Genomic DNA, 11,844 nt, shown 5'->3' on the forward strand with positions numbered 1-11,844 from the left:
GAGACATAATATTAGAATTTAGGCATGTGCCCTTTAACATAATTTTAGTTTTTTGTTCTAAAATCATTAAGAATTTTAGAACAAATTAAACTTTATTCATATCTTGTATCCTTGAATTCAAGAAAAAAAAAACTAGCAGATATTAAAGTATAGATCATCATATAGACCAAGAAAATAACAAATGAAGCAACAAGCAATGTCATTTTTTTAATTGTAAGCGATAACGAGCTGTAAGATAATGAAAAAACAAGAAGCAAAACCCATGCTAAGTCTAAACAAAAAGGAGTTGATGGTATTGTACTTTTGGGGGGGGGGAGCCACTAAAACCTACTTTTAACTAATGCCATAACAACAACTAACATTAAATTAGCGTATGAAACCACAAGTGTAAGTAAATTTAATCTTTAAAATTATAAAATTATCAAAAAGCAGCTATTTTAGTTTTCAAATTTATAAAAATAAAGACTAAAATAATTTATATTTGATAATTTTAAAGACTAAACTAATATTTTGATAGTTTCAGAAACTAAATAAATCAATATTTGTAACTCTAATGTGCTGTATCACTCCATGCCAACAGCTGCAAAAGTGTCTTCTTGCTCACTTCTCACCAACCAAGCTTTAAATGCAAAACTACATTATGTGCTACTCGGAATCACTGCCCAAGTTTTCCATTCCTTTCAAGCCTCTGCGCTTATGCTGCATATCCAAGACAAGCCCAAAAGCATTTCAGTGTCCCACACAACAATACACACAAGATGATAAAGATCAAATATATATATTCTTAATAGAACAAGATACAATAATAAATAGCCTTCATAATAATTTATTTTCCTTTACTAAATAGTTTTTCTAGTGATTTTTATTTCCTATTTGGTCTCTCTAAATGTTATAAAATTTTCTGTTGGGTCTCTTTATATATATCCTGAATTTTTTATTTGGTCCCCTACAAAAAGTAAATGAAGAAGTTGTGATATTTAGAAGGATCAAATGAAAAAAAATACACAGAATAAGCGATTTTGTAAAAAATAAAAAATAAAAATTATGAGACACATTTGAAAAATATTAGTTTTAAAAACCTAAAAAATAAAAGAATAAATGAGAAAATTGAGAACTTTTTAACCACTAAAATCTTATAGCCAAGAAGAAATATGTGAAATAGAGTGAACAAATTGAATAGATCCCTGACGCCCCAGTATAGTCCAAATATAATGCTGAAAGGGTTACCTTCTTCACAGATTTCTTCTCCCTAACCTCATATCTGCTCTTTGTCAGTTCTGATAGCCACATCCCAGGGAAACAGTACTGCAAACCAATTATAACATAATAATGAACATCATAAGAAACCAACTTGTCACTTGTTCTGGTTTAAAAATTAGATAAGCATAAAATTGAAAGTTAGAGATTTTGCTGCAAAAGAATATATGTATTTTTTTAGTTTTTGGGTAATACCTGTAAGGTTCTGTCAATGTTCTTTGCTCTCTTCTTTGGTCTTTGAGGAATTTTTGTCCCTTTCATAGCAAGAAAGTCATCTTCTTTCTCCTTTCTCGAGAGAGCAATGTATATTCTTGGCCACTCGATTACCTCAAGAGTGACATTTTCTCTATTAGCAGAAGCAGTGAGAATCCCAGCTTCTTGTTCAGATGCTGAATCCCCATGGCCATGACTATTCACTCTCTCAGAGGCTTGTGTAGTTGAAGATCCACTTGTTGGCTTCTCACACTTTGCTGCCATCCTTCTGTTGCTTCTTTCCATAACAGAATATGATGACAGTTTTGGTCTTGAAACAACTGGGTTGCTCCCTTGGCTGTTTTTTGAAGGTGACTCGTTTCCAGAGGCATCTTCCAAATTCCTGGTCATGATGTTTCAAAAAATATGATAATAATGCAAAGCAAAGAATGTTTCTACACTGGATCTTATAACACTAGCAAATAATTTTTGGGCACATCTAGTTCTACCAATTTTTTACATGATCGTATAACAATTTAATCCCCATTTCTGTTTTTAGCATAACTAGGGATATATATAGTCTCACTTACTAAAATTTAAAGACACTAGACAGATAAACCTTTTATCTTGTTTAAATTTGAAGCAGAACTTTCAGAAAATAGAGGGTTAAAAGACAATTATGTTATAGATTCTGAAACCAAAACAAATGGGTGGAACAACATATAACTAATTGTCCCCTCAAATGGTTGGGAAAACAGTATGAATACTATATCTAATCTTACTCGTTTGTAACTTTCATGTTCAATGCGAGGACAAGATAAAAAGGGAAACAAAGCAGAACATAAAGAACAGCAAGGAAATCCAGAGAAACTTGGAAGGAAGTTTGGTCAATTTTGGAATGACAAAATGAGAAAATAGTCCACTTTGGTACTTTCTACTGAGTTGAGGTTAGGCAAGCTTGATCCAAATCCAAATATGATTAAACCAAAATGTTTTCCTTGACAAACCTCAAGAAAAAGTGATAATAAAGGTAGATATGCACAAGCAATTGTACCCTCTGACAAAGCATAGTTAATTACACACAAATATATTTATGTAAATAAAATATACATATGAACTGTTTAAGAGAGGTTAAAAAAATTGCAACGAAAATGTTCATACCTAGGGTTATCCTTTCTACCTCTGCTGCCATTGGAGGCAGTACAAGAAGCAAGTGGTGGCAGTGGCGGTGGTGGTGGCGGCGGCATGGATGCAGAGGAGAACTTGGCAGGAAGGGGTGCAGAGACAGTGTGGCTGATTCTCTTGTTCTTGGTGTGAACAGAAGATGATGAATCTTCAATGGAAGCCCTTGAGACCCTTGATCTCTTCCTGTGGCCCCACTTCAACAGCACATCACCACTTGGACTGGTGCTGTTGCTGGTGCTGCTGATGCTGTGACTGTGACTTGTCTCAGTTGTCTGAGGAGAATCAAATGGGGACATGTCGTTTTATGGCTTATGACCTTGGCCTCTTCAGATCAATGAGAATATGATGATATGAATCTGAAACCTTTGCTTTCTAAACCACCATCACCACAGTAGGGAGATGCAGATGCTGCTATAGCTGTTGCTAACTCACCTTTGCATTTGTGTTATTATTATTTATTATTATTGGTCTTGCATGTGGTACCCATGATGCTCCCTTTCCACTCCTTAAAAAGAAAGTTAAAAAAAAGAATCCATCAATATATCAGCAACATCCCCACCGTTAAGAAGTCAATTCCAGAGAATAATAAAGTTAAGTAATTGCTCCTCCCCACAGATTCAATATCTCCATGTACATAACATAACATAACATAACACCAAGATTTGTGACTTTTTATTGTTTTTTGCTTCCTAATAAATTGATCAAGAAAGAAAATATGCATTAACAAAAATGTTTCTACCTAGGCAAAACGAAAGAATGAACTAAAATTGACAACTAAAATAAAAAAACAGCAATCTCAAAGTGATGTGAATTAACAGCAGCTAGACCTCATCATTACGTTACTTCCTCCGAACAATGATTATGATAGAAAATGGAATTTTACCGCAGAAACATGATGTCTTCTTTACAAAAGGGTACAGAGAGCCGATGCATAATGCCATGCTAGAGTTATGCTGACAAAGAATAAAGCCGCACCTGCGAGTGATGAGTTTTTTAGTATTTTTCTTTTTCCAATTTTATAATTTGCGACGATTATATTGTTTGAATATATGATATTATGCAAATTGTTCAAGCCCTTATGTATTAGCCCATTTTATTATTTTCCTCGAAACACTCGTTTGATACTTATGTTTTTTATCTTTATACATATAGCATATTTTATAATAAATTTTTATAAAAAATTTTGTTAAAATTAAGTATCTCAAATGTTAAAAAATTAAGATTTAAGTCATATCATCAATTTTAATTAATATTTATAAATAAATTTCAGAATATATTTTTAATATTTGCAAAAATAAAATAAAATTTCCTATCCCTTTACCCTACCTTCACTCCTAACCCATTCCCCTCCTACTCCCCATAGCCCCTCCCCACACAACCACCACGCAAACCATAAACTCTTTTTTTTTTCTCTCAACATTCTATCATCTTCAACAATATATGCTACCCATCAGCTGCTACTATTATCTATTGCAATTATTCAAACACCAAAACAAAGGGGAAGAGGAGGGAGAGGGGTAGACTGAGATGTGGAGAAGGGGAGAGGGAAAGGGTACAGGTGGGGGAAGATAGGAATAGACAAAAAATCCATAACTTAAGCCTAGTTGGATTTAAAAATTTATATTTTTTAAAGAATCAAATAATTTAAATATGACTTGGATATGATAATATTAAAATTGGATTTGACTTGAGAAAACTAAATTTCTTCTTCTCCATCTTTTAAACCAAATTTAAATATGACTTATCCATAACTTACCTATTCTCTTTCACCATAGCTAGATTACTAGGTATCTCATTTTCTCTCGTTATAGTATCTCACACTACAATTTTTCTAAATTAATTCACGGTTACATCCATCCAATTTGCACCTTTTGAAAACTTAATTTGTGATGTGATACCAAATAAATTGATGGTCCAATTTAGATAGATAGGATTAATGCTTTTTTAATTTATTTCAATTTTTTTCAATATAACTTACCAAAATAACTTCTTTTCACCTTATTTCAAGAAATTTTATAGTCAAATTATAATTCTTATAAACTCTTTTTAGCTTATTTTAACAGGTTTCTGGGTATAACTTATCAAAGTAAGTTATTTTTAGTTTATATTGATAAATTTTATGATTAAATTTATAATATAAATCATCATTTAAAAAAAATACAATTAGATCTTCTTTATGTTCTAACCCTTTTTTATTACACTGAAATGTCCATTGCTCGTAACTCAAATTTAGAAGGCATTACAATACTAGGAAGTGTTACATGTGATAAAAAGATGCAAAGTGAACAAGGTATGAATAAAATGATTAGAGGTAAAAAGTCAATAAAAACTGATAAAAAAATAATTATAAATAAAGAATTTGTGTTAGTTGATTACTTACAAGGATTCATACCATGAGAAATGAAATTGCTAGCAGAACATAGTACGCTACTTAGTTTAGAAATTTTTCCATATTATATGAAATATTCCAAAATTATTTACCCTCAAGACTGATATAAACATGACAATGCTTGTAGGATTCTTAAAGTCTACAATTTTTCACTATTCACTTGATATTTATCTAGCTTAAAACCTGGTATTTTGGCTTGCTTGCAAATATGATATTATCTAGCTTGAAATATCTTTACACTTTGATATCCTCTCTAAGTCTATGTGGCTCAGAAACCAGTAAGAGAAAGTGACCAAGTAGTGCTTAGATCTCTTAAATAGGACAAGAGAGAATTATAGCTTAAAACTCTTAGTAGAGAATGAGAATTTGCTTATTCAACTTGATGCTAAAATGAGGAGTACAATGGGGTATTTATAGTATTATAAGGATGGTTCTAGAACATAGATTATTTTATAGTAGTTATTAAATAAGATAATTCTAGATTAGAGATGTTTCTAGAGAATGGATAAGTCTATAGAGTAAGGATATTTCTAGACTAGGGATGTTTCTATATATTGGGTCATATTGTTAGGGATGTTTCTAGATATTGGGCCATACTCCCTTGGTTGGAAAAGACTCGTCCTCAAGTCTAAGTATTATCTTCATAGTAAGGCGGTAGATCTGCAACGTTGAATGTAGCATAAACTCCGTATGACTCAGGTAGTTCTATCTTATAAGCATTGTCATTGATCTTATGTACTACTCGGAATGGTCCATATGCTCTTGGAGACAATTTAGTATTTTGCTGCTTTGGAAATCTATCCTTCCACAGATGAATCCATACCAAATCTCCTTCTTTGAAAATAGCATGTCTCCGATGCTTATCTCGTTGAGTTTTATACTTGGTATTTTGCTTCTCAATTTGTGCTCGAACTTGCTCATAAAGCTTCTTAATCTCCTTTACTCTTTGGTCAGCATCGGTATTGAACTGGTTATTAGTGGGAATAGGGATAAAGTCCAATGGCATAAGAGGTCTAGTACCATACACGACCTCAAATGGACATTTTCCAGTAGCAGGATTACTGGAATTGTTGTAGGCGAACTCAACTTGAGGTAAGATAAGATTCCATTGTCGAAGATTCTTCTAAACAAAGCTTCGTAGTAGATTTTCCAGAAGTCTATTTATAGCCTCTGTTTGTCTGTCAGTCTGGGGTGGCTAGCACTGCTAAACTGTAGTTTAGTGCCCATTTTCTTCCATAGAGTCCTCCAAAAATGGCTTAAGAATTTAACATCTTTATCTGAAGTGATGGTTTTGGGAATTCCATGCAGTCGAACAATCTCCTTGAAGAATAGATCGGCAATGTGAACAACATCATTAGTCTTTTGGCAAGGTATGAAATGGGTCATTTTAGAGAACTGATCCACGACCACCATTACTGAGTCCTTCTGTCGTTGTGTACGAGGTAATCCTAACACAAAATCCATGCCGATATCCTCCCATGGTGCAACTGGTACTGGAAGAGGTAGGTATAGCCTAGTGTTTTGGCTTGTGGACTTGGCAAGGTGACATATTCGACACCTTTGAATGTGACGAATAACATCCCTTTCAAGTCTCGGCCAATAGAAGTTTTCTTTGATTAAGGCTATTGTCTTGCCTCGTCCAAAGTGTCTGGATAATCCTTCGTCATGTGCTTCCCAAATGATTGCTTTTCTTAAGAAGCATTGGGGAATACACAAGACATTGTTTTTGAATAGGAATCCTTGTTGTTGATGGTAATGTTGGAAAGGTTGATTTTCTGTAGAGCTCCAAAGTTCTGAAAATCTAGATCATCTTGATACAATTCCTTAATAATTTCAAAACCTACTACCTTCATCTGCATTGTAGATAGTAATGCACGTCGTCGACTTAGCGCATCTGCTACACTGTTTTGAACCCCCGACTTGTGTTTAAGCAGAAACGGATAGGCTTGAAGGAACTCACTCCAAGATGCATGTCTACGACTGATTTTTTGTTGAGAATTCAAGTGTTTCAAGGCTTCATGATCTGTATAAAGGATGAATTCTTTAGGAAGCAGATATTGACCCCAATGTTGCAGTGCTCTCACAACAGTGTAGAACTCCTTGTCATAGGTGGAGTATTTGAGTTTAGCATCATTTAGCTTCTCTCTAAAGAAAGCTATAGGCTTTCCTTCTTGACTGAGAACAACACCAATGCCGTTATTAGAAGCATCACAGCTTACTTCAAACACCTGATCAAAGTTAGGAAGTGCTAAAACTGGAGCTTCAGTTAGTCGTCTCTTTAACTCATCAAAACTATTTTGAGTGCGTTCTGACCATTGAAATTTATCTCTTTTAATACAATCTGTAAGCGGGGCAGTAATGGAGCTAAAATTCTTTATGAATCTTCGATAGAACGAGGCTAATCCATGGAAGCTCCGTACTTCTTGCACATAGTTAGGGGTAGGCTAGCTAATGATTGCTTCAACCTTGCTAGGATCAACCTTGACACCTTCACCCGTAATGATGTAGCCCAGAAAATTTACTTCATTGGTCAAGAAGGTGCACTTTTTGAGGTTGGCATACAACTTTTGCTCTCGGAGAACGCCCAACACTTGGTAAATATGGTTTAGGTGTTCTCCTTTGCTTTTGCTATAGATTAAAATATCGTCGAATAAACAACTACAAACTTTCCAATGAAAGGGAGTAGTACCTGATTCATCAAGCGCATGAAGGTGCTGGGTGCATTGGATAAGCCAAATGGCATGACAGTCCACTCATATAGCCCATCTCTTGTCTTGAAAGCGGTCTTCCACTCATCACCAGGACGTAGTCTAATCTAATTATAGCCACTGCGAAGGTCAATCTTCGAGAATATGACTGCACCATGTAGTTGGTCTAGCATATCATCGAGTCGTGGAATCGAGAATCGATACTTTATGGTTATCTTATTCACGGCTCGACTATCCATGCACATTCTCCAACTTCCATCTTTCTTGGGCACCAATATGATAGGGACTGCACATGGACTGACACTCTCCAATATTTACAATTAGAAGATCCTCCACTTGACGTTGTACTTCAGCATGTTCATGTGGGCTCATCCTATAAGCAGGTTTATTTGGGATAACAGCTCCTGGGATGAAGTTGATGGCATGCTGGGTATTTTGCAAGGAGCTTTTCTATTTCTTGTGGAATAGGTGTTCCAATGTTTTGTTCGACCATGAGTAATAAGCTTGTTGATTGAGATTCTTCTCGCGTCATCTTAAGTTGTAGTTTAGAGATTAGGGATACGAGTGGTTTGGCTTTGCGTGAGGTTAGGTTGACTTCTTCTGGACCCAATGGAGTCAACTTGATTCTCACTCCATCTTTGACAAATGAGTAGATATTCTTAAACCCATCATATACAATCTTCTGATCGTATTGCCATGGATGTCCCAATAAGAGGTAACAGGCATCCATGGGAAGGACGTCACACCAAACTTCATCTTGATATTTTTTTTCAATTAAGAAAGCAACTAGGCAACGTTGACTAACCTTGACTTCACTACTCTTATTCAGCCATTGTAGCTTGTAGGGATATGGATGATCCTCAGTAGGAAGCTTCAATTTCTCCACCATGTAGCTAGACACAATGTTTTCACAACTTCCACTATCGATGATGACATCACAAATTTTACCTTGAGTGGTGCATCGAGTGTGGAATATATTGTGTCTCATCCATGGTTCTTCTCTAACGGCTGCTATGTGAAGACTGCGTCTAACCACTAAGGCTTCTCCATGATCTGCTGGGGTCAACTCTTCATCAAACACTGGAAGACTGTTGAAATCATTTTGGTAGAATTCAGGTTCTTCTTTAGATGCTTCGTAGGCCTCTCCTTCAATGATAGTGACAACTCTTCGATTGGGACAGTCGAAAGCAATGTGCCCATAACCCTGACATTTGAAGCATTTGGGCGATTTGGATTGGGTTGGTTGTTTGGGGCTAGTGTCTTTAATAGGGTTGGAAAGGGTTTTGTTTGGAGCTGTACGTTGCGATGGTTGAGCTTTGCAAGGGGTAAAAGGGCTTCGTGAGGATGATGGTTGGAAAATTGATCTTTTAGGGAGTTGCTTTTCGACTCGAATGGCTAACTTGATGACATCATCTAGGGTCCAATACTGTTGTAGTTGGACAAGTTGGGAAATTTTAGGATTTAGCCCTCCAAGAAATCTAGCAATTGTTTGTTCTTCCTTCTTTTGTATATCGCATTTCATCAGCAACAATTCAAATTCTCTAGTATACTCCTCTACTATCTTAGAATCTTGGTGTAAATTATGGAGCTTAATAAAATTATCTTGATAGTAGTGGTCAGGAAGAAACTTACGTGTGAGTTCTTTTTTCATTTTCTCCCATGTCTTTATCTTGTTTCGGCCTTCCCGTTCACGTTTCTTCTTTATATTTTCCCACCAAATGGATGCATGCTTCTTCAGTTTAACAACAACGATCTTGACTTTTTGTTCCTCCGGAATATCTTTTAATTCGAACACAAGCTCCACTGTCTGTAACCAATCCACAAATTCATATGGTTGTAGTCTCCCCTCAAATTTAGGAATGTCTATCTTGATGTTGTCGAAGTAGCCTCGAGTGCTCTTTCTTCGTGGGTGACTGGTGTTAGACGAAGAGTTACTTTCTTCAGAATCATTTTCTGAATTGGAGTTCCTTCGACGATTGAGTAGAGCTTGTTGTTCCTTCACAATTTCTTGTAGTTCTTGAATTTGTCGGCGTAACTCGTCCATCTCGATCTCTTGAGCATTCCTTCGATTTTGGCATCTTGGTGGCATTTTGTTGTATGGGTGGGAATAAAATTATGAAAAGGTTTGGGATAATATGCGGCGCAACAATGTTGAATGCGTGGTGCTCACGCGACTGATGATGTCACTGTCTTCAACCTCTCCCGAGCGCGTCTATGGTGTTGGCTTGTTAAGAAATGACTCAAAATGCTTCTTAAGAGTGACCGAAACTAATTTCAGTAAGGAAAGAAGCGAAGAGAATTTAGGTCAATTCTAAACGACCAAGAGCGTAGGAAGCTAGGAACCTGGCTCTTGATACCAAATGGCTCAGAAACTAGTAAGGGAAAGTGACCAAGTAGTGCGTAGATCTCTCAATTAGGACAAGAGAGAGCTAGAGCTTAAAACTCTTAGTAGAGAATGAGAATTTGCTTATTCAACTTGATGCTAAAATGAGGAGTAAAATGGGGTATTTATAGTATTACAAGGATGATTTTAGAACATAGATTATTTTATAGTAGATATTAAATAAGATAATTCTAGATTAGAGATGTTTCTAGAGAATGGATAAGTCTAGAGTAAGGATATTTCTAGACTAGGGATGTTTCTATATATTGGGTCATATTGTTAGGGATGTTTCTAGATATTGGGCCATATTGGGCCACTATGTGAATTTGAAGCATGTCCTTGTATATGTTGAAACAAGGAGAAAATCTAGCTTCTTTTAAATTTTGAAAAATATCTGATGGCTCTAGATAGATCATTTAAAGCAACAAATGACTTTATTAACACAAGATATGCTGAAAGATTAACAAGGCAATTTGAAGCCTCTATTTCCTTAACTACACCCAGTGCCTCTCTATATTTCTTCTCCATGTAACGACTGTGAATCACATAAGTGAACATAACTACACTTGGTGATTGCCAAACTGTTTGAACTAACTAAATAGGCTCTCAACTACTTCATATTTCCCCATCTTAGTGCAAACTTCATTATAGCAGTATAGTCTAGTTAGCTTATTCAATTCCTCTCATTCTCTAATTTCATTGATGAGCAATATTTTGAACTCATACTTTGAGCTTTTTCTTGAGTTAATAAATTTTTAATTGTGCTTAATTGATTAATTCTAGCTATTTTAATTCAAGTTGCATTAGTTGAGCTTTATTGGAAAAATCTCCTTAATTTCATTACTTTGACTATTCTAACATTTGTTCATTAATTCTGTAATATCTGTTCCCGAGGTTAAACATTTGAGGAGATTCCTATTTTTATAGAAAGTTGATTCATAGAAATTTGATATATCATTTGTGAATTTTGGATTTCAGATTTGGAAGATATGAGCATCTAAAGCTGATGATGATTTGCTTACAAAAAGTAATCACTATTCTCACAAAAAGTAATCACTCCAAAACATGTTTTCAAGAGTTCAGTCTGCGCATTGTGTAACATCCTAATTTTTGCTCCCTTCCATGTTCACGTGTGTAATGTGATTTCCCTTTTTCTTTCTCTCAAAGATAATTCAATGTGTTTTATGAAATTTTATTATTTTGGTTAAAGAAGTTTTGGTATAAAAGTATTTCTTTTATTTTGTTCAAATAATTTGTCAGTATGTGTTTGATGTTTTAAGAGATGGATCTCAATGCTTTGAATTATTTAGAAATCCCGTAATTATATTGAGTTTCAAATGCTATACGCACTAGCAGAGGTAGCGCAGTAGTAGAAGGGTTAGTCCTTAATCAGGAGTTGGAAGTCTTTGGTTTCAAATCTCAGCAAGGTAGATTTTGCTTCAACAAGTTTGTTTTGGAATGAATTGTGAAATGACCAAACTGCCCTCAAAATATCACGCATTAATGAGATAAGTGGCAAAACCATAAGATAGGTGGCAATAGGTGGAAAAATGTGGCGAGCCCTTACATGTGTGATGACATGTGGCAGCCACATGTCGAAGAAGGAAAAGCACTTACATGCGTGACATGTGGTAGTCACGTGTCGAAGTAGGAGAAGCTCTTACATGCGTGATGACATGTGGCAGCCACGTGTCGAAGAAGGAGAAGCCCTTGCATGTGTGATGCCATGT

At 35.3% G+C, this 11,844-nt stretch overlaps 2 protein-coding genes across 2 annotated transcripts; both read right to left on the reverse strand.

Moving 5' to 3' along the window:
* Positions 1-645: 645 nt before the first annotated feature.
* LOC113859447 lies at positions 646-4,407 on the reverse strand. Its single transcript, XM_027492220.1, is given in 7 exon segments — positions 646-699; positions 1,228-1,305; positions 1,453-1,852; positions 2,611-2,859; positions 2,861-2,880; positions 3,067-3,139; positions 4,391-4,407. Coding segments are annotated over 7 exon segments (891 nt in total).
* A 2,307-nt stretch (positions 4,408-6,714) lies between these two features.
* On the reverse strand, positions 6,715-9,820 carry LOC113859448. Its single transcript, XM_027492221.1, has 4 exons — positions 8,294-9,820; positions 7,975-8,157; positions 7,713-7,838; positions 6,715-7,251 (listed from the first exon to the last, which is right to left on the reverse strand). Exons 1-4 carry the CDS (start codon positions 9,818-9,820, stop codon positions 6,715-6,717), a joined length of 2,373 nt encoding a protein of 790 aa, XP_027348022.1.
* Between the last annotated feature and the right edge of the window lie 2,024 nt (positions 9,821-11,844).

The sequence above is a fragment of the Abrus precatorius genome, unplaced genomic scaffold (genome assembly GCF_003935025.1).
Source record: "Abrus precatorius isolate BTA unplaced genomic scaffold, Abrus_2018 Scaffold2, whole genome shotgun sequence".
Taxonomy (NCBI): Eukaryota; Viridiplantae; Streptophyta; class Magnoliopsida; order Fabales; family Fabaceae; genus Abrus; species Abrus precatorius.

What these genes read in the sequence shown, in the direction of transcription:
- LOC113859448 (XM_027492221.1), bottom strand. Translation starts at nt 9,820, where the DNA reads ATGCCACCAAGATGCCAAAATCGAAGGAATGCTCAAGAGATCGAGATG. An exon ending in CACGCAAAGCCAAACCACTC is followed by an intron (nt 8,158 to 8,293) that starts GTATCCCTAATC and finishes CAAAATACCCAG; the next exon opens with CATGCCATCAACTTCATCCC. An exon ending in AAAGATGGAAGTTGGAGAAT is followed by an intron (nt 7,839 to 7,974) that starts GTGCATGGATAG and finishes GGCTATAATTAG; the next exon opens with ATTAGACTACGTCCTGGTGA.